Source organism: Mastigoproctus giganteus, chromosome 8 (genome assembly GCF_048544385.1).
Source record: "Mastigoproctus giganteus isolate SK-2022 chromosome 8, ASM4854438v1, whole genome shotgun sequence".
NCBI lineage: Eukaryota > Metazoa > Arthropoda > Arachnida > Uropygi > Thelyphonidae > Mastigoproctus > Mastigoproctus giganteus.
In genome coordinates this window covers 146,701,449-146,726,631 of record NC_143582.1, presented here as the reverse complement: position 1 = coordinate 146,726,631, position 25,183 = coordinate 146,701,449, and the positions used below count along the sequence as shown (strand labels likewise).

Genomic DNA, 25,183 nt, shown 5'->3' with positions numbered 1-25,183 from the left:
TAAGCAATGTAGTTTCCATCCATGGTGACTTTTGTAAGAACAGTAAAGATAAACAATTTTTTTTTAAAGGTCTAGGAATAGTTCCCTTTGCATTGCTGCAAGCAGATATCTTGAATCTCACCTTTTTTTGTTGTTGTTGTTTTGTTTTTTTCCATGTGGTGTTGCAACTCTGCCTTTGCTGCTACTGTTTTTTTAGGTAACATCTTATAATTTAGACCTATTTCATCCATATTGTAGACTCATTCTCCATTCACTTTTTTCTCTGTTGATAAATCACTTTAAATATTCTGCAATTTTAAAACTGGAAGCTGATCAGCAGATAATCTCTCCTTACTAATACTGTAAGTTCCCAACATACGTAACAGATACGTTCCAGGACTTCTTACGCAAGTAGAGTTTTATGCAACTCGGGAATGACTAATAAAATATTGCTACTATATCCCTGATCTGCCAAAATTACAAAAACCACATATCCTCAGAAGAATGAAGAAAAATAGTTATATATTTTTCAATTACAGTAAACCCCCGCTATTTGCGGTATCTGTATTCGTGGTTTCACATATTTGTGGTTGCTGATTTAATATAAAATGAAACCTAAAAAAATGTGAATTTTAAATTGCCGTGAACATTTTCCACCATAAAAAACATGAGTGTGGCTAAAATCATCTTTCCCGGTCAAAACAGCGCTCAGTGGGTGGGGGGGAGAGGGGTGACAAAATTGCGAGCCCGGATGTTTCTCGCTAATCCTTGTTCAGTATGTGTTATGCGCTTGTCATGGACGGTTTTGTCGTTTGCTTTTAATTTATATGCTTATAAATTGATATGCTTAAAAAAGTGAAAAATCTACCGTTTTGCAGTGTGTTAGTGTAAACAGACTTTTTCGAGTGTATTAATGGTAGAAAGTCACTTTATTGGACAAATTCTTTTCTAAGCCCTATAAAAATATGGCTACAAATAGCAAGGGAATTGTGAAAAGATCAAAGAAGGTGATGACATTAGCGAGTAAAATTGAGTTATTAGACAAAATTTCTAATGGTGAAAGTGTCTCGTCAGTGGCAAAACATTATAAAATCAATGAGTCAAAGGTACGATCAATCAAGAAATCGGAAGAAAAAATCCGCCGTAGTGTCAGTGAAGACGCACTAATTGCTTCAAAAATTTGCTCTGTAACTCGTGATGTTAAATTTGAAAAAATGGAGAAAGCTTTAAATCTGTGGATAGAAGACCGAACTCAAAATAAAATTCCCTTAAGTTCACTCATCATTCGTGAAAAGGCAAAACACCTTTATCAACACTTTAGCGAAACTGGTGATAGCACTGGCAGGATAAGTTTTTTAGCTATAGCAAAGGCACTGGATTGAAAGATTTGTTTGAAATTTCTAATAAATATTACATTTAATATTAAATTGTTTCTTATTTTCATTTCAATGCCTTATGCTTGCATTTCACTATGTACTGTCTATGTACATAGTCATATTATCAAGGTACATATAATACATATGCATACATAGACAAAATTTTAGACTAGTTTTTCTTATATATTTCATACTTTGGAACGAAACTCCTGTATTACTATGGGGGCCATAACTCAGTATTCGCGTTTTCGGTATTCGCGGCATTTCTCAGGAACCACGAATAGCGGGGCTTTACTGTAGTTATATATTTTCTTATATATTAGTTATATATGTAGAAAAATAGTTATATTTTTAATTAATTCAATTAAAAACTTTATCTAGGGACAGCGATGAAGTAGCTGGAGTGGCATGTAAGAAAACATAAAAGGAAGAAAAAATGCATGTTATTGTACTGTAAAAACTGATATGTATTTCGCAGCTTAGGTTATTATAGTTGACTTCATTTGTGCCGATCCCTTCACTGCTTCTCGCATTCTGTCTTTGTCCTTTATTATTGTGTTCACTGTTGACACTGACAAATCTAAATTCCATGCGATACTTGTTAATGTTTGACCATTGTCATACATCATTATTTTAATTTTCTGATCCAAATCAATCACTTTTCTTTTCTTGGTAGATTTATTAGTACTTCTGTCACTTATTCTTTTAGTCAGCACCATGATAATGATCAAAATGAAATTTTCTGTAAAGAACTTCACAGGGTTAAGGCGGAAACACACTATTATCATCTCACACGAGCTCACATTTTACTAAAGCACATTTTGGAGGTTACTACCATAAAACAAAAACAATTTGCAGTTTCCAGTTTATTGGGCTTTTCTGTTAATGCAATCTGTTATAAATGGGTAGTAAACTCTATCTTATTGCGTGTGCAATAATACCGATAGCTGGAATTCTGTGGGTTTTTGCATTATTATTCTTATAATGCAAAAACCTTATAAGTTATAAGAGAACACACTGATAAGTGTGTTCCCTTCACTGAAATCTTCAGTCATATAAAAAAAAAAATTTTTTTCAGAATATTCTCTTCATTCCTATTTTTTAAGCTTCATAAACTTGTTACTCCATATCTCACTTGTGAAATTTGTGCGTGCCGTGTTTGTTATTAATTGCTTATTATTATTTTTTTTAACTGTTTTAAATTTTGCAATCCAAAAAAAAATTTGAGTAAAAATTTATGAAAGTCCAAAGTTACATAAGTTAGGGACTTACTGTACAGGAATACTGTGACATTTTTTTCTGATGTCCAAGCCATCTCTGTCATTATAAAACTTTCTGCACCATCGTTTGATACAAAGTTTTGTAACAAGAAAATTTTTAATAACTTGCCTTTACTGAGTTTTTCCAGAGTATCCAACTTAGATTTTATAGAAACAGCAACTCTTTCTTTACTCTTCCATATTTTATTAAATTATGTACTGTAATTACAATAACTAATGATTTTAGTTATTGTAATTACACAACTGACTTCTCAGGAAACAAACAACTCAACAGACAGGTGTAATGTACTACACAAACTGTAAACATATTGGACCAGTGGCCACAGCACAATGCCATTACCACGGGCAACAGTCAGTATTTTTAAGATTGTACTGTAAAATATGCTTTGAACAAATATATACAGTCAGTCCTTGTATAACACGTTTACACTACATGAATTCGATCATACATGATTTATAAATAGGGAACGATATCGTATATAACACGAACTGAATTCACTTATGCGCGATTCGCCTTTGTGTTTACAAGAAATGGCAGTCCAATGCAGAATCACTCCAACTGAACACCATGATAGGAATGAGGAGAAGATTCTGAAAATGTATTTTTGTTTTTTTTATATCAGTGAAGGGGAAACATATTTCACCATAATAACGTAAAAACCGGCACAATTCCAGCTATCAGTATTATCACAAATGCAATTAGATTGAGTTTACTACCAGTTTATAACAGATTCCACCAGCAGAAACGCAACTGGAAAATGTTTTTATTGTTTTATGGTAGTGATCTCCAGAAATGTGCTTTAGTAAAATGTGAGCTAGTGAGGAGTTAATAGTGTGTCTCTGCCTTTACGTTGTTGTTTATTCAGTTGCTACACTTGTGCAGCTTTGTTTATGTGTATCAAGCATGCCTCCTCATTTCGTAATTGTGCTTTATTCCCTAAAAATGAGTAAAATACTTAAAAGGTATGAAAAGTAAGCGTCCTGCTGAAGATGCTACAGATTCAGAGAGAAAAAGAAAAGCAATATGGATAGACAGAGGTAGACTGAGTCAAAAATTCTTACGGGGGAAAATTTGTAGCGGCCTCATACTAGCGTTTATGGCCAAAATCACACCGGCCTCCATTGTCTTCTGGCCTCCGGCACACCAGGGTTTCCCCGGTAAGGTTTATGGCCAGTCTGCCTCTTTCCATAGAGAAAAAAATATGAAATTCTGAAACGCTTTGAGCAAAATGAAAGAACATGTGATATTGCATGTGCTACAGGCCTAAATGAAGCAATGCCGAGAATTAGAATGAATGCAGAGAAAATAAAAACAACTTTCATAGCAGGAACAACTCAAAGTGTAATAAAGTCCATTAGATCAAGACACAAAGAATTGGAAGAGATGAAACGGCTGTCATCTGTTTGGATAGAAAATCAAACAAAGAACAAGTTTGCTTACAATGAAGCAAAAGCATTAGTAATATTCTATTATGAATAATATTCGACTATTACGACTACGAATAATCGTAATAAAATACTTATGTATTTTATTACGATTATTTATTGTGCTTGGTAATGTTTTGGTTACAAATGTGTGTTCAATCTTGGGTGGTCGGCACCTAACCCTATTTTTCCCATAGGACCTGTTATTTTTATTGCACGAGGGTTTCTAGGAGCACAACTATCGTGCTATTTGAGGACTGACTGTATAGCTTCTGTAATGGAGCATTGGTTTATTCAGCAAGTCAGGTAAGATGAGATAAGTTGAGAGCACTTCTACTGTACTTGACGATTGGATCATCTGATTGATGTTATTGAATAATCAGCATTCAGTTGAAGAATGGAAAGTAAGAATCATGGCTACTATAGAGAGCACCACTGAAGAAACACTAGCTGCAGTTTTGGAAAAATTCATGTAGACATTTTCTACGTTTCTGTAGAAAATGCCTGTTAATGAAGTTTGATCTGCAAATGCTACTGGGTACATAAGAACCACATATTGAAAGCATGTTTGCATGAATAAAATTTCCCACATTTTACAAGCTATATGGGAATCAGTGTTGTAAGTGAAATACTCAATAAATAAAAAAATTCAGACTAGTCCTTTCTTTGTTTTATGGTCCTATAAATAATAATATAATAATAGATATGTAAAGCATTCTCTAGTCAAATTCTGTTAAATACAATCTGTTTTTTTTTTTAACAGAAATGAACTACTGCTTATAGACTGGAAAACTTCGAAAAAGTTGAAGCCAAATCTTTCAAGTACATATGATAGCCCATTGCAAGTCGCAGCTTATATAGGTGCTCTTAATTTTGATCCAAGTCATAAATTTGTGGTAAGTAAAAATCAGTAATATATATTTTTTAACCTAACTTTGTGCTTATTGAAATTAAAATTTATTGGTTACCTCTTTACATTGATTGATTGATTATAAGTTATAGCTTCAGTATTAGCCTTTGTCTGGCTCTGAGAAACCCAACTGTGGTAATTGTTTCAAATATGTAGCATGCTGTTGTTAACTTGATCAAGTATATCAGTGATTTTCTTCTCATATACACACTCACTAAATCAAGTAAAAAGGTTACCCCATTGATAAAATCAGCAAGAGGTAATTCAGAATTGTTACTTTTTTGTTGCCATCTTTATTTTCAATGCTTTCTGAACATAAGTACGAAAAATCCATTTTTTTTTTTTTTTTTTGAAAATAAAACGTATAACAATGTAATGCATATAACAATTATCTGCATCTTCATAAAGCATCCTTCAGAATTGATGTGTTTGAACACATGCATTTGATTAAAACTAGGTTTCACTTTTCTTTCTTTTTTTTAATTTTTATTTTAAAATCAAAGAAAGTACTCATTGATAGTTTCAGCTGTGTGAACTGAGTAGAAAAGAAGATTGTGTGGGGGCCTTGGAGACCCCTTGCAGTTTACTCTGAATTAAATGTTTCTGGGAACAACCATGAGGTAGCATGTATATTTATTTGCAAAATAAATGATGATAAGTGGTGATAATGAGTTTGAATAAATGCAGTGCATTTTTCTTTATTTTCTTTTTTTAAAGATTGTGCTGTAAAATATGCTTTGAACAAATATATATAGCTTCTATATGTATATAACTGCTATATTTGAACATAATGCATAAAGCTGTATAAGCGGTTTAACTGTTTTAACATTTGAACTGCAGCTCACAGGGAAATGTGGACTATGAGAATTTGTCTTAAAATAATGCCTTAATTAACATAAAATTATGGATTAAAAAAATAATAAAAAAATTGTGGGTTGCAACCAAATAGCTAATAATTTTAATACCAGTTGGAATTTTTAGTTCATTCATTTTATAACTTTTTTATTCATACAAAAATAAATAGGTTTTTTTTTTTTGTCTTCAGTTATGAAAATTCTTAGAAAAAATTGCATCTTTTATTCATGCATTATTTCACTATTAGAAAAGACTAATTTTAAACATATGTTAAGATATGAAATTAATCATCGCACTCTGTGACATTGGCAATTGCAGCACCCAGAAGGAATATTGGAAGTGCATGCAAATCAACAGGTGGATGAATTGCACCAAGATATACAAATAATTAAAATACAGAACCAGTTGAATTGTGTGGCAGCTTTGACTGATATAAAAATGAATATAAAGATCATGGAGTTCAAAATAATGCATGTGTGGTCTCGTTAACAGACTTTCTGCCTTGCAGGAACAGACTTTGGAGTGCAAGGAGATTGTAAAGAATGTTGAGATGTCACGCCTAGCACAGATATCAGCAATTCAGTAATTTCAACAGAGGGCAGATGTCAAGCCTTGAAGAGGCTGGTTGGTCGCTTAATAGTGTAGCAGAACGTGTGGGTTGTGATGATACTGCAGATGTTGGCAACAACGGCTGTGGAAAGGTATGATTGCCTGTCAGATGGGTAGTGGAGGACAATGGAGGACTACAGAATTTGAGGATTGTGTTATCTGTTGAAAGGTTTACTCTGCACCTACAGCAATGCTGGCTACCATCCAACGAGCTGTGACATCAGCTGGCTGTCACTCCATCATCCATCAAACCATTGCACACCAACTAGCAGAAGGGGGCTGCTGTGCATGCTGTCCATTGCATCATATGGGCCACCTGGGATACAGAATGTTGGGTAAAGTAAAGTAAAGTGCAGCCATTATCAACCCACTGCAGGATGGAAGCCTCCTCAACAATTCATGTCGAGGGAAACGGACCATAATCTGCCACACTGGTCCAGTGCGGGTTGGCAGATCGACCGTATTCAACAGTCAGGGGCTTGAACCCCCGGTCTACTCAAAGAGCGTGTGCTACTGCACTCCCGCTCCTGACCACTCGGCTACGGAGAATGTTGGGTAGTCTTCAGCAATGAGTGCCACTTCTGCCTTGGGCCTGATGATTGCTGTATACACATATAGGGACAACCAGTGCTATAATCGTAAAATTAGCAGTAGATATACTCTGTGAATGTTACATATGCAGATAGTATACTGTGCTTATTAATCGAATTCCAGAGGGTATAAGGGGGGGTGTACACAAGGCATATTTACTTATATATACAGCATATATATTAAGAATAATAAAACTATAATTATTGCCAGTGCCTCTGTAGCCAGGTGGGCAGGAGCAGCAGTGCGTAGCACATGCTTCTTGATTAGACCGGGATTCGAGCCCATGCCCACCAAATACGGAGGATGTGGAAAGGTCAGGGAATGACCACCGCATATCCCCGGAGCAGTATGGCCTTAGTGGCTAATGCTCCTAAAAATCAAATAACAAACAACATAATTATTGCCTAAGAATCAAATTCATATATATATATATTTTTTTTTTTTTTCAGTAAATATTTTAATAATATTTGCTTTTTTAAGTATTTCAAAAACCTGAATTTATACGCTATTTACCTAAAAGAAAAAAATATCCAGAGGGTATACAGCATATATCCACGTATACCCTCCACTACAGCCCTGGGGACAACATAGTGAATGTAACTATCCTAGAACCATAGTTGAATGCCATACTGTATGACCTTTTTGTTGACCATATTGTTTTTGTATATAGGGAATTCAAAGTTTTTGTAGGGAATTCAAATTTTTTAATTGAGGTAGCTCTAACGCATAATTATATAGTAATACGCTTCACTGTTTCTATTTCATAGTTTCTATTCAAATACTACTGACATTTAATTTATTGATTTTATTAATTTAAACTACCATGCCCCGAACTAGAGCAGCAAAGCAACGGGCACAAAGTGGCAGGAGTGTTGTGACTCGGGGGAGAACTGAGGGGGGCGATTCTCCAACGCGTCACAGCCTAAAAAAATGTGCAACTTGTGAAATGTTTGCCGAACTCTCTGGAACGGAACATGATATTGCCATGGGGGATGTCTTTGTGTGTGCGCGATGTAAGGAGTGTAAGGAAATCAGGCGACAACTCAGCGTTGTTATGGGCCTATATGAGAGTTTGAAGGACAGGGTGGATGCCCTCGAAGGAAATAAATTGAGGGGCCCATCAAGCTCTCAGCTGCCCACATCAACGCCAGAGCTTGCACTTGGTCATCACGCAACACAGCGGCAACCCCCAAGGCAGAATGCGCTGGTCCCACAGGAACTATTAGTTGTTGGTGACTCTATTGTCAGGGAAACGGGGAACATGCTATGTAAAAAGGATAGGTGGAACAGGACCAGGGTATGTCTGCCAGGGGCAAAGGTTGATGACGTTGTAGAGCGGATATCATCTTTCAAGGGCACAAAAGGTGATATAGTTGTACACGTTGGCACTAATGATATTAAGAGTAGGAGACCGGCAGAATTACTCAACAAGTACAGGTCACTGTTGAAAAAAAGCCGAGAATTAGGGTTGAAATTGAAAGTGTCTGCAATTCTGCCCAGACACAATAGGAGGGAGTATATGACGAGAGCCTTGTCGATCAATTCGGCCCTGGAAAGATTGTGCAAGGCTCAAGGGGTAGAATTTTTTTCAGCCTGGACTGTACTTGTTAACAGGAGAGATTGCTTCTACAGGGATGGGATACACTTAAATAGAAAGGGTGCAAGAATATTTGCTGATGCTATCGAGGCAGTGTTAGGTGGGTCGGAAAACTGCTAGCTTGGGGGGATACAAAGACTAATAGTTTAACAGTAACCGCAGGCAGAGGTGAAGGTGATTCTTGCACAACTTCTATTAGAATAAGAAGCGACCTGGAGCGAGGGGTGTTGGGGGTTTCAGGGACGGATGGCAGTCATCCTGGAATAGTTGGGTATATGGGATGTGTTAGGGTAACAAGGAATAGGCATAGGAGCATGTATGCTTGCATGTATACCAATGCTAGAAGTATAGTAAATAAATTTGATGAATTTGAAGTGTTGGTCAAGACATCAAAGGCGGATATTGTTGGGATAGCAGAGACGTGGTGTCACAAAGATATAAGGAATGCAGAACTGGAATTTGGGGAGTACAATGTGTACAGAAAGGATAGACAGGACAGAAAGGGAGGAGGTGTTATGCTGTTAATTAAGAAAAACATAAAATCAAAAGAAGTGCATCCAGTTGATATAGATGGACAGTGCACTGTTGAGTCAGTTTGGTGTGACATAAGCACTGCAAAAGCAAAGATAAGAGTAGGAGTGTGTTATAGGCCTAATGACTCGAATGAGTACAGTGAACAATTGTACAGAGAAATAGAGTGGGCCAGTAAATCAGAATGTCTTATAATGGGGGATTTTAACTTCCCAGATATTGACTGGAACTTGTGGGTTGGTCACTCACACACTAGTCAGACTTTTGTGGATTTATTGGATGATTGTTTTCTGCAGCAGCATGTTCGAGAGGCAACCAGAGAAAGTAATACTCTTGATCTGGTTATCAGCAGTGATCATTCGTGTATTAAGAATTTGCAGATAAAGGAACCACTAGGTGGCAGTGAGCACAGTGTGCTGAAGTGGGATTTACTCAAAGAGGTAACTACCGTCAGGGGTAAAGGAAAGGGTTTTTGCTTCCGTAAAGGGGAGTACAGTGGTCTCAGACAGTTTTTAAATTCTGTACAGTGGGATCGACTGACGATGTTACAAACAGTAAATTCTAAGTGGGAAGCATTCAAGGAATTAATCGTGGAAGCTACTAGACTTTTCATACCGATGAAGAAATATTGTTCAAGGTTTAGGCCTAAATGGTTATCAAATGAACTAATGAGACTTGTGACAGAGAAGAAAAATGCATGGGATGCATATAAATTATCAGGCGACGCAGAAGCCTGTAGCAGATATAAGCTAGTCTGTAATCAGGTCACAAAGGAGGTTCGGCAGGCAAAGGCGGATTACGAGAAATCTTTGGCAAAAGATGCTAAGAAAAACAGCAAGGATTTCTTTACTTATATAAACTCTAAAAGGAAGGGGCTGAATATGATTGGTCCACTTGACATCGATGGTTTGACTGTTGATGATCCTGCTCAGATAGCAAACAAACTGAATGAGTATTTTGCATCTACATTCACACGTGAGGAATCATTACAGTTTGAAAATGGAAGAAGGTTATCAAATTGTAGCAGTGTGCTTAATGATTTTGTAATAACTGAGAGCAAAGTGGAGGAGAAATTGTTGAAGTTAAACATAAGAAAGGCACCTGGGGCAGATGGGATCTATCCAGTTATATTAAAGGAGGCGGCAAAGCAACTAAGCAAACCCTTAGCCATAATTATGAGAGCATCCTTGGATTCAGGGGAGGTTCCCACGGACTGGAGATGTGCAAATGTATCCCCAATTCACAAAGGAGGTTCGAAGGGTGACACGAATAATTACAGACCAGTTAGTTTAACTTCTGTTCCGGGTAAAATAATGGAGTCACTGGTTAAAGATGCATTGCAGGATCATCTAGACAAGACTGCAGCAATAATTCAGACACAGCATGGGTTTGTTAAGGGAAAGTCTTGTCTGACAAATTTGATTGGTTATTATGATGTGGTCACAAAGGAACTGGATGCAAAAAATAATTTTGATATCATATACTTGGATTTCAGGAAAGCTTTTGACACTGTTGCGCATGGAAGACTACTGTACAAATTGGAGCAGAATGGTATTAAGGGTAAGTTGCTACAATGGATAAAAGGATGGTTAAGTGGGAGAAGACAGAGGGTGGTAATCAATGGGTGCTGCTCTTCGTGGACTAATGTTATTAGTGGAGTCCCACAGGGTTCGGTGTTGGGTCCACTGTTGTTTTGTATATTTATCAATGATATTGATGAAGGTATATCAGGCTTAATGTCGAAGTTTGCAGATGACACGAAGATTGGCAGGGTTGTTAATGACAGTAATGGCAGTGTGCTACTGCAACAGGATCTAGATAATTTGGGCAGATGGGCTAAGAAGTGGCAACTGAAGTTTAACCTTGACAAATGCAAAGTACTGCATATCTGTAGAAGTAACCCCAGAGAAACGTACCAACTGTGTGGTACTACACTTAAGGTGGTAGAAAATGAAAAAGACCTGGGAGTAATTGTGCAGTCAGATATGAAGTTTTCTGAGCAATGTAGACAGGCTGCTAGGGCAGGTCATGGGGTTTTGTCAATGATATATAGGAATTTTGCTAGCAGGGAAAAGGAGGTGATTGTCCCTCTGTATAAGGCAATGGTCAGGCCACGCCTTGAGTACTGCGTACAGGTCTGGAGGCCTCATTTTAGGAAGGATGTAGATTTGCTTGAGCGTGTACAGAGAAGAGCAACACGATTGGTGAGGGGAATGAAGGGATCCTCTTACCAAGAGAGGCTTAAGTTCTGCAAATTGCAGTGGCTGGAGACTAGGCACCTGCGCGGTGATCTGATTGAGGTGTATAAGGCCTTGAATGGGTTGAGCACGCTGAATTCTGATGGGATCCTCCCACTTGTTCAGAATACGAACCTACGGGGACATAAGTTCAAATTAAGAAAGGATAGATGTAGAATAGATGTGCGGAAATTTGCCTTTAGCCAGCGGGTGGTTAATTGCTGGAACAAACTTCCATCTGTCGTTGTGGAAGTTGATAGGTTAAATAAATTTAAGGAGGAACTGGACAGGCAATTGGAGGGTATGGTGTGATTTTTTTTTTTTTGGCTGATGCTGCATAAGCTCCTACACTTGCTTTCTTGCATCAGGTGCCACTACTACTACTACTACCTGCTGGCATTGGTGTAGCGAGTGATGAGTTTTGATGGTTGTCATTGGTTTTTCATTGGCAGTCTGACTGCTCGCTGTTGTGTCACAGTGCCTCTGTGGCCAGGTGAGCAGGAGCAGCAGTGCATAGCATACGCTTCTTGATTAGACCGGGGTTCGAGCCCGTGATCCACCAAATACGGGGATGTGGAAAGGTCAGGGAATGACCACCGCATAGCCCCGAAGCAATTTGGCCTTAGTTGCTAATGCTCCTAAAAACCAAATAACAACAACTGCTGTGTCACTGAGATCTGTAACCCATTGTTCTCCCCTTTCTTGCTACGGTGCTTGATGTCATATTTCAGCACTATCCTGCTGAAATATGACATCAAACAAACATAGATGTCAGGGATTTCCTCTGAATGTCTTTATAGTGTTGACATATATTTTTTTGGTCACCCAGGTGTCTGGATTTTTCCCCCATTCTGCATCTGTGCCCTGATTGGACACCATCTACAATGCCACCCATGGGCACAGACCATGGATGTTTTGTGAAACCAAGTACAAGAGGCTTGGTGGGAAATACTGTAGTTGCTATTTGACACCTATTTGATGCGCTAGGAACGAATTAACTCGTAAAGTCGAGAACTACCTGTGTGTGTGTGTGTGTGTATATATATATATATATATATATAAACTGTAATATTATGTTACAATAAAAAGAAATGGAAATATGCCAGTAGCGTGGCAAACCAGTAGAGTGAAGAATTTAACATTCAAAAGTAAGGTTAGAGTAATGTTGGGGGGAACATTATGGACTAATTTAGAAAATAGTCCAAATTAAATGAAAATTTAGCGGCGTCCTTCCCCTTATTGATAGGTACCAGTTTCCAAAACTGTGAAATGTCACATAACTAATTTCGAAAAAAGAGTACAAATTAAATGCAAATTTAGCGGCACCCCCCCTTATGATAGTCACCTGTTTCTGAAACATGTGAATTATCACATATGTAAATGTAACCTGCCAACAATACAGAAATTAAATTTAAATAGCAAAGGAAGGTTAAAATAAAGAAAGGAGTAGAACAAACTATAATAACGAATTGAATAGGAAAGACTGACCATTATGCCCCATTTCCCCAGTGGACCCCATGGCCATAATAGTCAGGGAACCACTACATTTCAAATGCTACTTAAATCCATGCTGTGACAGAATGATACAATGATCACACTACCGGTGCACCAGTAGTGTGATCATTGTATCATTCTGTCTATAATGTTTTCCCAACATTACTCTAACCTTACTTTTGCATGTTAAATTCTTCGCTCTACTGGTGTGCCACGCTACTGGCATACTTCCATTTCTTTTTATTGTAACATAATATTAGAATTATATACAAGCAACATGTGGTTTTTGCATTTTTGCTACCACTATGTTTGCTATACTATCCTTATTTTTATTTTCACTTATTTTTACTCTTATTTTTGCGGCCTAATTTTAGATTCATTTGGATTTAATTGGAATTATATTTACGTGGTAGTAGTGTGATGAATTGCTAACGCTGCATCCGTGCTGCCCTCTATAGCCTAATTTATTCCTATATATATATATTCAGCAGTTGCTTTGTCTGTTCAGTAGTTTGGTTTCTCCATGTGAGTATTATTTCTCTATCCTATTATTTTCCACTACATATGGACCACCGTTGTACAAATATTTTGCACCGGTAGTGTGATCATTGTATCATTATGTTGTGACATGGATTTGTGTAGCGTTCGAAATGTAGTGGTTCCCTGACTATTATGGCCTTGTGGTCCACCGATGAGTTGGGGCATAATGATCAGTCTTTCGTATTCAACTTGTTATTATAGTTTGTTCTACTGCTTTCTCTATTTTAACCTTCCTTTGCTATTTAAACTTAATTTCTGTATTGTTGGCAGATTACATTTACATATGTGATATTTCGCATGTTTTGGAAACTGGTGCCTATCATAAGGGGGACGCCGCTAAATTTGCATTTAATTTGTACTCTATTTTCTAAATTAGTTATGTGATATTTCACGGTTTCAGAAACTGGTGCCTATCAATAAAAGGGGGGCACCGCTAAATTTTCATTTAATTTGGACTCTATATTCTAAATTAGTCTATAATGTTTCCCCAACATTACTCTAATCTTAATTTTGCATGTTAAATTCTTCGCTCTACTGGTTTGCCATGCTACTGGCATACTTACATTTCTTTTTATTGTAACATAATATTACAGTTATATAAAAGCAACATGTGGTTTTTGCATTTTTGCTACCACCAATGTCTGCTATACTATTCTTATTTTTATTTTCACTTATTTTTACTCTTATTTCTGCTGCCTAATTTTAGATTCATTTGGATTTAAATAGAAATATATATATATAACAATTTGATGAGGTGACCATTTTAAAGATTGCCAGAATTTCTATCTTCATTGATATTTTAATCTTTTCCAGCTTAGTATAACCACAGTCGTTTTTGCAGTAGTAAAATCAGATCAAATTCAGTTATTGTGTACCATATTTTGGTCTCACTGGAAAACTTTTCTGAAGCTTTCCAGAGCAGCACATGTGTGTGCTATTTCACTGAAAAGTTCAGTGATAATTAAATTGTAGGAATTAAAAGCTTTAAATTTCTTAAATGATTGCATTTTATCCTGCATGCAAAATTGGTTGTTAATGATAAATTGATTGTTATTATTGTTTCAAAACAACTCAAAAAAAAAAAAAACAAGAGATGAAAAAATTACCAAGTCATTACCTAATTTAAAAGCCTTCCATAAGACATAATGCTAACATGGATGACCATTTATTTAAGCTATCAACTTCCACAATGACAGAAGGAAGTTTGTTCCAGCAATCAACTAGCTGCTGGCTAAAGGCAAATTTACACACATCTATTCTACAACCTCTTTCCTCAATTTGAATTTATGCCCCTTCAGGTTAGTAATCTAAGCAAGAGGAAGGATCCCAACACCATTGAGCCTGCTCAAACCATTCAAGACCTTATATACCTTAATCAGATCACCTCGCAGGTTCCTGGTCTCTAGATGCAGCAATTTACACAACTTAAGCCTTTCTACGTAAGAGAAACCCCTTCGTTCCTTTCACCGGTCTTGTTGCCCTTCTCTGTACTCATTGTAGCAACTCTACATCCTTCCTAAAATGAGGCCTCCAGACCTGTACACAGTACTCAAGGTGTGGCCTGGTCATTGCCTTGTACAAAGGGATAATCACTTCCCTCTCCTACTAGCAAAATTTCTGTATATCATTGATAATACACCATGACCTGCTCTGGCAGCCTGTCTGCACTCCTCAGAAAACTTCATATCTGACTGCACAATTACTCCCAAGTCTTTTTCATTCTCTACCACCCTGAGTTAGTACCACACAGATGGTATGTTTCTCTGGGGTTACTGCTACCCGTATGCAGCATTTTCCATTTGTCAGTGTTAAACTTTAGTTGTCACTTCTCAGCCCATCTGCCCAAATTTTCTAGATCCTGTTGCAGTAGCATACTGTCATTAACAACCATGCCAACCTTTCTGTCATCTGCAAACTTGGAAATTAAGCTTGATATACCTTCATCAATATCATTGATAAATATACAAAACAACAATGGGTCCAACACTGTACCCCAGGGGACGCCACTAATAACATTAGTCCACAAAGAGTAGTGTCCACTGATTACCAGTCTTCTCCCACTGAACCAACCTTTTATCCATTGTAGCAACTTGCCTTTAATGCCATACTGCTTGAGTTTGTACAGTAGTCTTCCATGTACAACACTATCAAAAGCTTTCCTGAAATCCAAGTACAGGAACTCCCTGACTTACGAAAGGGCCACGGGATGCTACATAAGTCAGATTTTACATAAGTCAGAATTTCCCCCATGCTTGTGCAGCACTCGCAACTGTGCTCGCTGAATTGATTGAATCAAAAAAGAAGTGTTTGACGAACATGTAAATAGAATTATTTATTGTATTTATTCAATTTTTTTATCTCTTGCACGGAAAAAATTACAAACCGTGCAATTTAAAAAATTTTAAAATTATAAAATTACGAAAAAGAGTGGAGACAGGCATAACATCAGTAAGTTTTACCTCTCGAGCATTGTTGCTAGAATCGATGTCATCAGCTGATACATACGCCGCTGCGGAGGTTGAAGGCTGTGGAGATTTAGAAGGGGGTCAGCTGCGGAACCTTACAAAAGAACATATTAATGGATGACTGGATGGTGGCTTTTTTCTTTTCATCATAGATTTCTTTGTAGCAAGCAAGCATATCATTCACCCCTCTGTTAATTTTTAAGAATCATTTGTTGTCAGTATCCATCTTCTCAAACCTCTCCATTGCCGATGCAATTTCACGAAATGCTATTGCCATCTCTCTGGTGATGATGCGTCTCGGCTCCTCATTTGGTTAATCTTGAGCTTTGTCAGCATTTTCTTATTTCACTGTCGATGCCTGCATGTCAATAAGTTCTTTGTTAGATAATGCCTTCTCTTCTTCCTCTATTAACTCCTACATGTCTTTGGCATCAACCTCCAACTGAAGTAGCTTCTCAACCTTTACAATCTTATCTGTAACCTCTTCATATGATTCGTCTTTTTAAAATCCTTCGACGCCTTTTAAGTGCCGTGGGCATATTTTCTTCCATGCACCATTTAAACAACTTTTAGTAATTTCTGCCCAGGCCTTATTAATGTTTAAGATGGCGTGGTGCATTATCTAATAGAAGCAAAATCTTGGAATGATTTTGAATGGAGGGAATGAAGGAGCATTTAAACCAATCCTTAAAGAGAGATATTGTTATCCATGCTCAGTTTCAATCAGAAATACACAGGTAGGGTGGCTTTATTGATGCCCTTTAATGCACGAGGATTTCCAGAATGGTACAAAAGCAGTGGTTTTAATAAACATTAAAAATTTGCTGCATTGAATAGCCACCTTCATCAATAATTTTTTCCAACACATCACAATTTCTCTGCAGCTGCAGAATCAGAACTGGTGACTTCACCGTATACTTTAACATGGTGGAAACCAGCACAGTGCTTGAACCTATTAAAGCACCCATTGCTTGCCACAAACTTGGGTTGGGGTTTGCCTTATTTATCCTTAATTATCTTTATAAATACTTGTTGCTTTTTCTTGAGTTGTCATTAGACTCTGTGGTACTCGCTTCTGAATCTGATTTTCCATCCATATTATTAACAGCTGTTCCATCTTTGATATAGCACTTGAACGCTGTTTTGTGATCACTATTGATCTTAAGTGATTGATCCTTTGATGTCCTTTAAAATAGTATTCACTGTTGAAGCAGCGAGACCTAATTCCCTTGCAATAGATGACAAACTCTGTCTTGCTTCTTAATTAATAATCTTCATTTCTAAATCAATTTTGTTTTGTTTCCTGGCACTACCACCACTTGCATTTTTCATTGGTCGCTTTCCCTTCATCATTGCAATACATAAATAGGAATGAAGAGAAGTTTCTGAAAATTTGTTTTTTATATGATTGAAGATTTCGGTGAAGAGGAACACATTTATCCATAATATCGTATAAACCCACACAATTTCAGTTATCGGTATTATTGCAAATGCAATAAGATTGAGTTTACTACCCATTTATAATTAGATGCACTAACAGAAAAGCCCAATAAACCAGAAAATGCAAATTGTTTTTGTTGTTTTATGGTCGTGACCTCCAGAAATGTGCTTTAGAAAAATATCTCAAAGGCATTCAAAATTGATTCTTATAATGGGAACATATGATAACGATGAAAGTGTAGTGCAATTTCCATTATAAATACGATCTTTTAGAGAGATAAATAGCTTAGTAATATAGCGAAATTTTCAACTTCCAAGGACTTGGAACAAATTACAAAATAAAACCAATGTGTTATTGGGTTCACATTACAATATTTTCATGATACCTCAATTTTTTCCTACATGATGCAAAATTTGTTTCCACGATTTTAAGTTTGCACCAGCTGGCAAAAACTTACGTAAAGTCGAATTTCCGTAAGTCGAGTATTACGTAAGTCAGGGAGTTCCTGTATATGATATCAAAATTATTTGTTGCATCCAGTTGCTTTGTGACCACATCATAGTATCCAATCAAATTGGTCAGACAAGACTCCCCTTAACAAACCAATGCTGTGTTTGAAGTATTGCTGCAGTCTTGTCTAGATGATCCTGCAGTGCTTCTTTAACCAGTGACTCCATTATTTTCCCCAGAACAGAAGTTAAGCTAACTGGTCTGTAATTACTCGTGTCACTCTTTGAATCCCCTTTCTTAATTGGTGATACATCTGCAACCTGTGGGGACTTTCCCTGAGTCCAAGGATGCTTTCATAATTATGGCTAAGGGTTTGCTTACTTTCTTTGCCGACTCCTTTAACATAACTGCATAGATCCCATTCATCCCAGGTGCCTTTCTTATGTTTAACTTCAACAATTTCTCCTCCACTTTGCCTTGTAATTTGAATTTATGATCCCCAGTTCTGGAATTCTTTATAACATGTACTACACACAAAGCCTCTAAATGCTCTGGCAGGTTTTATTCCTGCTTAATGCTTATTGGACCCAGTGGCTTTCACTGTTCCCAATACAGTTGAATGTCATGTGCTGTTTACAAAAATTTATGATAATTGTAACTGACAGATATTGTAGCTAGTTCCCCTCTCACAAACAAATGTTTACTTTTTCATTGATGTACTGCAGTTAACATTTCATTGTGTGCTTTTTATTGCATCTCTAAATGAGGAAGATAGGAGAGAAACTGAACATCTGCACTAATTAATCTTGGATAAGTCTTGTTGTTTATAAATTTTAGTGATTTAAATTGAGGGAATATACCACAGAAAAAGAACACAGTAGCTCATGATATGTGTTTTGGAAATGAGTGGATCAAATTTGCTCAAACATATCCATGAAGCATACTTGTTATATATGAGGGGGGCAGATGAAAATTTTGTGCCCTAAGTATGAAGGGTTTGTTTGAGGAATCCAATAACACATTAGCAATATGGTAGCAATGTGATGATTCCAGTTGGAAAGAAAACTTTCTCTTCAGCCTCCAGAAATGCATCCACTGTAGCATGATGTCACTGTAGGGGAGAAAATAGATGAGAGCCAGGTATCTTTTCAAATTAGGAAATAGGGTCCAGTGGTACTAGATCAGCATCCAAAATACTGATGTCATTACTACATCCTTCTTAAAATAAGGCATGCAGTACTCAAGGTGTGGCCTGACCATTGCCTTATACAAGGGGATAATCACCTCCTTATCCCTACTAAAAAAAATTCCTATATATCATTGACAAGACACCATGAGCTACTCTTGCAGCCTGTCTCCACTGCTCAGAAAACTTCATATCTGCCTGCATAATTGTCCCCAGTTCTTTTTCATTCTCTACCACTGTCAGTGTAATACAACACAGTTGATATGTTAATCTGGAGTTACTGCTTCCCGTATGCAGTATTTTACATTTGTCAGTGTTGAACTTCAGTTGCCACTTTTCAGCCCATTGCTCAACTTTTCTAGATCCTGTTCTGCCAAAATAAATCTACTTGGCTTTCTTTAGAAGAAGTTCAGCTGTGTACCACAGTGTGGATTGCTCATTTGTTTCTAGCTGAAAATGATGGGCCCATATCACAAACCTTGAAAGGAAATTTGTTGCATTTCCTTGAAAATGGTGCAGATGTTCACTCAACTTAAACTTTTCAGTTTTTGATCTGCTGTCAACAACTTTGGAACCCATTATGCTGACACCTTTATCATAGAAAGAATCTCTCTTGTTATGTGGTACACACATTCAAATGAGATGCCCGAGATGCTGGCCATGTACCTAATGTGCACTAGTCAATCATCCATTACCAAATCATGCACACTGCCAAAAAATCTGGAGTGATGGATGTTGTAGGTCTTCCACGGCATGTCATCTTCCAGGCTCCCTCCCCTTCATTTAAATTTTGCTGCCCGCTTCTTAACCATACAATAGGAAAGAGCATCCTCCCCAATATAATAACCATACCCTCATGAATTGCTTTTGGCTTTATTCCTGTTTTATTTTTGCAATTATTGAATGACTATAAAGGGACTGATTTTGTCCATCTTTCCTCATTCACACAAGACCTGTAATTAAGAAAAGGCATTGTTGAAACTGCATGAAATTTAGTGGGTTGCCATTTGAAATGTTAGCATTAGAAAAGGCACATGATGCAAGAAAGCAAGCTTACATAGCATCAGCCAAAAAAAAAAAAAAAACCCTTCTCATTTCACCCATCCACTTTCTCCAAATGTTTGCCCACTTCTGCCTTGAATCTATTTAAGCTATCAACTTCTACGACAGATGGAAGTTTGTTCCAGCAGTCCACCCGCTGGCTAAAGGCAAACTTCAGTACATCTATCCTATCTATTCTGAAACTGTCTTTCCTCAGTTTGAATTTATGCCCTCTCAGGTGATTATTCTGAGCAAGAGGAAGAATCCCATCAGCATTGGGCATGCTCAAACCATTCAAGGCTTTATACACCTCAATCAGATCACCTCGTAGGTGCCTAGCCTCCAGGCACTGTAATTTGCAAAACTTAAGCCTTTCTTCATAACAGCAACCCTTCACTAATCTTGTTGCCCTTCTCTGTACTAGTTCCAGCAGCTCTACATCCTTCTTAAAATAAGGCCTCCAGACCTGTATGCAGCTCAAGGTGTGGCCTGACCATTGCCTTATACAAGGGGATAATCACCTCCTTATCCCTACTAAAAAAATTCCTATATATCATTGACAAGACACCATGAGCTACTCTTGCAGCCTGTCTCCACTGCTCAGAAAACTTCATATCTGCCTGCATAATTATCCCCAGTTCTTTTTCATTCTCTACCACTGTCAGTGTAATACAACACAGTTGATATGTTAATCTGGAGTTACTGCTTCCCATATGCAGTATTTTACATTTGTCAGTGTTGAACTTCAGTTGCCACCTTTCAGCCCATTGCTCAACTTTTCTAGATCCTGTTGTAGCAGCGTACTGTCATTAGTGTCATTAACAACTCTGCCAACCTTGTATCATCTGCAAATTTGGACATTAAACCTGTTATATCATCATCAGTATCATTAATAAATAATGAGAACAACAATGGACCCAACACTGAACCCTGGGGGACTCCACTAATAATATTAGTCCACGAAGAGCAGTTTCCATTGATTACCACTGTCTTCTCTCACTCAACCATCCCTTTATCCATAACAGTAATTTGCCTCCAATTCCACACTGCTCCAATTTGTGCAGCAGTCTTCCACGTGTAACAGTATTAAAAGCCTTTCTAAGATCCGAATATAAGATATCAAAATTATTCTTTGCATCCAGTTCCTTTGTGACCACATCATAGCATCCAATCAAATTGGTCAGACAAGACTTCCCCTTAAAAAACCCATGCTGTGTCCGATCAATAACTGAAGCCTTGTCTAGATGATGCCGCAGTGCTTCTTTAACCAGTGTCTCCATTAATTTCCATGGAACAGAAGTTAAACTAACAGGTCTGTAATTACTTGTGTTGCCCATTGATCCTCCTTTGTGAATGGGGTCACATTTGCATATCTCCAGTCCATAGGTACCTCCCCTGAGTCCGAAGAAGCTCTCATAATTATGGCTAAGAGTTTTCTTACTTCCTCTGCTGCTTCCTTTAATATAACTCGATAGATCTTATCCACCCCAGGTGCCTTTCTTTTGTTTATCTTCAACAATCTCTCCTACACTTTGCTCTCAGTTATTACAAAATCATCTAGCTCACTGACAGAGTTTAATTCACCTCTGGAATTCCCCTCCCTGAATAACTCCTCATGTGTGAATGTAGATGCAAAATATTCGTTTAGTTTGTTAGCCACCTGAGCAGGATCCTCACCTGTTGAACCATCAATATCCAGTGGACCAATCTGATTCATCCCTTTCCTTCTAGAGTTTACATAGGTAAAGAACTCTTTTCTGTTTTTTTTTGCATCCTTTGCCAAGGATTTCTCATAATCTGCCTTTGCCTGCCTAATCTCCTTTGTGACTTGGTTACAGACCAGCTTATATCTATCATAGGCTTCCATGTCACCCATTAATTTATATGTATCCCATGCATTTTTCTTCTCTGTCATATGTCTCATTAGTTCATCTGACATCCATTTAAGCCTAAACCTTGAACAATATTTCTTAGTTGGTATGAAATGCCTAGTAGCTTCCAAGGTTAATTCTTTGAATGCTTCCCAATTTGCTGTTGGTGACATCAATTGGTCCCACCATTTAGAATGTAAATACTATCTCAGACCACCGTAGTCACCTTTATAAAAGCAAAAACCCTTCCCTTTACGCCTGATGGTAGTTACCTCTTTGAGTAAATTCCACTTCAGCACACTGTGATCACTGCCACTTAGTGGTTCCTTTATCTGCAGATTCTGGATGAATGCAGAATCACTACTCATAATCAGATCAAGGGTATTACTAACCCTAGTTGCCTCCCAGACATGCTGCTGTAGAAAACAATCATCCAATAAATCTGCAAAAGCCTTGCTAGTGTGTGAGTGACCAAACCACAAATTCCAGTCAATATCTGGGAAATTAAAATCCCCCATTATAAGACACTCTGATTTACTGGCCCACTCTGTTTCTCTGTGCAGCTGTTTATTATACTCATCAGAGTCATTAGGCCTATAACATACTCCTACTCTCAATTTTGTTTTCCCAGTGTCACATCAAACTGACTTGACACTGTACTGTCCAGCCATGTCAACTGGCTGTACTTCCTTGGATTTTGTGTTTCTTAACCAATAGCATAACCCCTCCTCCCTTCCTGTATACATTATACTCCCCAAATTCCAGTTCTGTATTCCTTATATCTGTGTAACACCATGTCTCTGATATCCCATCAATACAATATGTCTTTGATATTTTGTCAAACACCTCAAATTCATCAAATGTATTTACCAAACTCCTAGCATTGGTGTATACACAAGTATACATGCTCCTGTTCCTATTCTTAGCTACCCTGACACAACCCATGTATTTACTTGTTCTACAATGACTCCCAGCAGTCTCTGGAATCCCCTGCACTTTGTTTTCCAGGCTGCTGCTCATTCTAGTAGAAGCAGTGCAAGAATCACTTTCACCTCTGCCAGTGGCTAATGTTAATCTGTTAATCCATGTATTCCCCAAGCTAGCAGTTTTCAGACCCACCTAGCACTACCTCAATAGCATCAGCAAATATTCTTGCACCCTTTCTATTTAAGTGTATCCCATCCCTGTAGAAGCAGTCTCTCTTGTTAACAAGCACAAACTAGGCTGAGAAAAATTCTAACCCTTTTGCCTTGCATGATCTCTCCAGGGCCGAATTGATCGACAAGGCTCTCGTCATATAGTTCTGTCGTGTCTGGGCAGAATTGCAGACATGTTCAAATTCAACCCTAACTCGGCTTTTTTTGAACATTGACCTATACTTGTTAAGTAATTCCTCCAGTCTCCTACTCTTAATATCATTAGTGCCAATGTGTACAACAATATCAACTTTTGTGCCTTTAAAAGATGATATCTGCTTTCAACATCTTCAAAATTGCCCCTGGTAGACATACCCTGGACTTGTTCCACCTCTCCTTTTTGCACAATATGTTCCCCATTCCCCTGACAATAGAGTCACTGACAACAACTAGTTCCTTTGAGACTAGCACATTCTGCCCTGGGGGGTTGCCACTGTGTTGCGTGATGTTCAAGTGCAAGCTATGGTGTTGATGTGGGCAGCTGAGAGCTTGATGGGCCCCTCAATTTAAATCCTTCGAGGGCATCAACTCTGTCCTTCAAGATCTCATAGGCCCATAACAACACTGAGTTGGCGCCTGATTTCCTCACACTCCTTACATTGCACACACTAAGACATTCTCCATGGCAATATCATGTCCTGTTCCTGATTACAATACAAAAATATAACCCTAATCTTATATCCCAATGCAGTTATAACACTATATATGTATATAGTTCAGTATTGAATATTATCTCCGAGTTACATTATATGACTTTCGTATCTCCTGCCAAGATATATGTATTAATTTATAATGTTATGTTTGTAAAATCTAGGTCATATGTATTTAGTTAAAAAAAGTACAATTTAATTGACAATGCAATTTAATAAGATTAATAAATTTTACTGATTAATTGATGATATTATACTATACTAAGCTAACGGATTTCTAATACAGTACTACGTGTTTCGCTATCTAGTTTTACGTTAAACCTTACGCTATCTAGTTCTGGATATATGTTGTATCGTATAATAATGGCGGCAAATTACAATCTGTAAATCTACAGACACTAAGTATTAATTAACTTTAAAAATTGCTATCTAAATTCAAAATAAACCAAGGAGCTTGACTAGATCTATAAGCCACTTATAGAAAATAATTTAATATAACAATTAAATCAATAAAATGGCTAAATATAATTAAAAATTTAGCGTTTGCCGGAACTGCAAAATATTGTCCAACACGTGGATTGAATACCCTTACCGATACTCCTTACGATGTATTATACATTAAATACAAAAATATTTAACACTGTGTCACTACCATTTCATGCTTGCACTACATAGTTTCAAACCCCATTCGTATGTTAAATTTTTGTAAAGAAATGCTTGAGGATAGGATTTGCTCACTGAGGATAGCCATACCTCATTATGTTCAGGCACATTATAACTGGGTTTGACTGTATTTAGATATAATTAGTGCAATAAGATGGAAATAAATCCATAATTTTAAATAAAAGAAAATTTTTTTTTTTTTTTTTTTTTAAATTTTGCAGGTTGATCGTGCTATGATAGTTATAGCTTATGAGGATGGAAAACCAGGTCATATACATTATATGTCTAAAGGAGTATGTGAAACATATTGGAAAGAGTGGTTACAGCGGTTGCAGCTTTATTGGATAAAAGTTCAGCAAGGAGAACTGTGATGTTCTTTTGCTTGTTTATTTTAATAAATATTACTGTAAAAGAAATTTATAAATTATCAGACTCAGTGAAGAGAAGAAATTGAGAAAGATGAAGTAGTCTCAATTTACTTTGTTGGTTTAATGTCTATTGTAAATTATTTCATTTCTGTTTTTCCACACTAAAAAGGAGAATATTATTGTATTGAGGTTTCTTCTTGAAAGTATTGTTCCTGGAGTGGACTAGTATCCCCACACAGAAATTGAATGCAAATATTCGTACCAGTTTTTTTTTATTTTAATGAACAATAATTTTAAATGCACAGTAACAAATCAAATTAAAACAAATATAAATGAAGTGAAAAAAGAATAAGATGATGGATCAGTTACTGATTGATGCCAAATGACAAAGTTTTTGAGGTCAAAATGAGGAGTCTGAATCCATTAGC

General features: G+C 37.1%; 1 protein-coding gene across 1 annotated transcript in view; it reads left to right on the top strand.

Annotated features, from left to right (window-relative positions):
• Window positions 1-24,824, top strand: part of LOC150081903 (mitochondrial genome maintenance exonuclease 1-like) — a 50,044-nt gene extending 25,220 nt beyond the window's left edge. Inside the window, exons 3-4 of the mRNA XM_090379807.1 lie at window positions 4,824-4,956; window positions 24,609-24,824. Of these exons, the coding sequence (XP_090235933.1) occupies window positions 4,824-4,956; window positions 24,609-24,758 (283 nt within the window). The 3' untranslated portion in view covers window positions 24,759-24,824. The remainder of the gene's footprint in view (window positions 1-4,823; window positions 4,957-24,608) is intronic.
• Window positions 24,825-25,183: the final 359 nt, after the last annotated feature.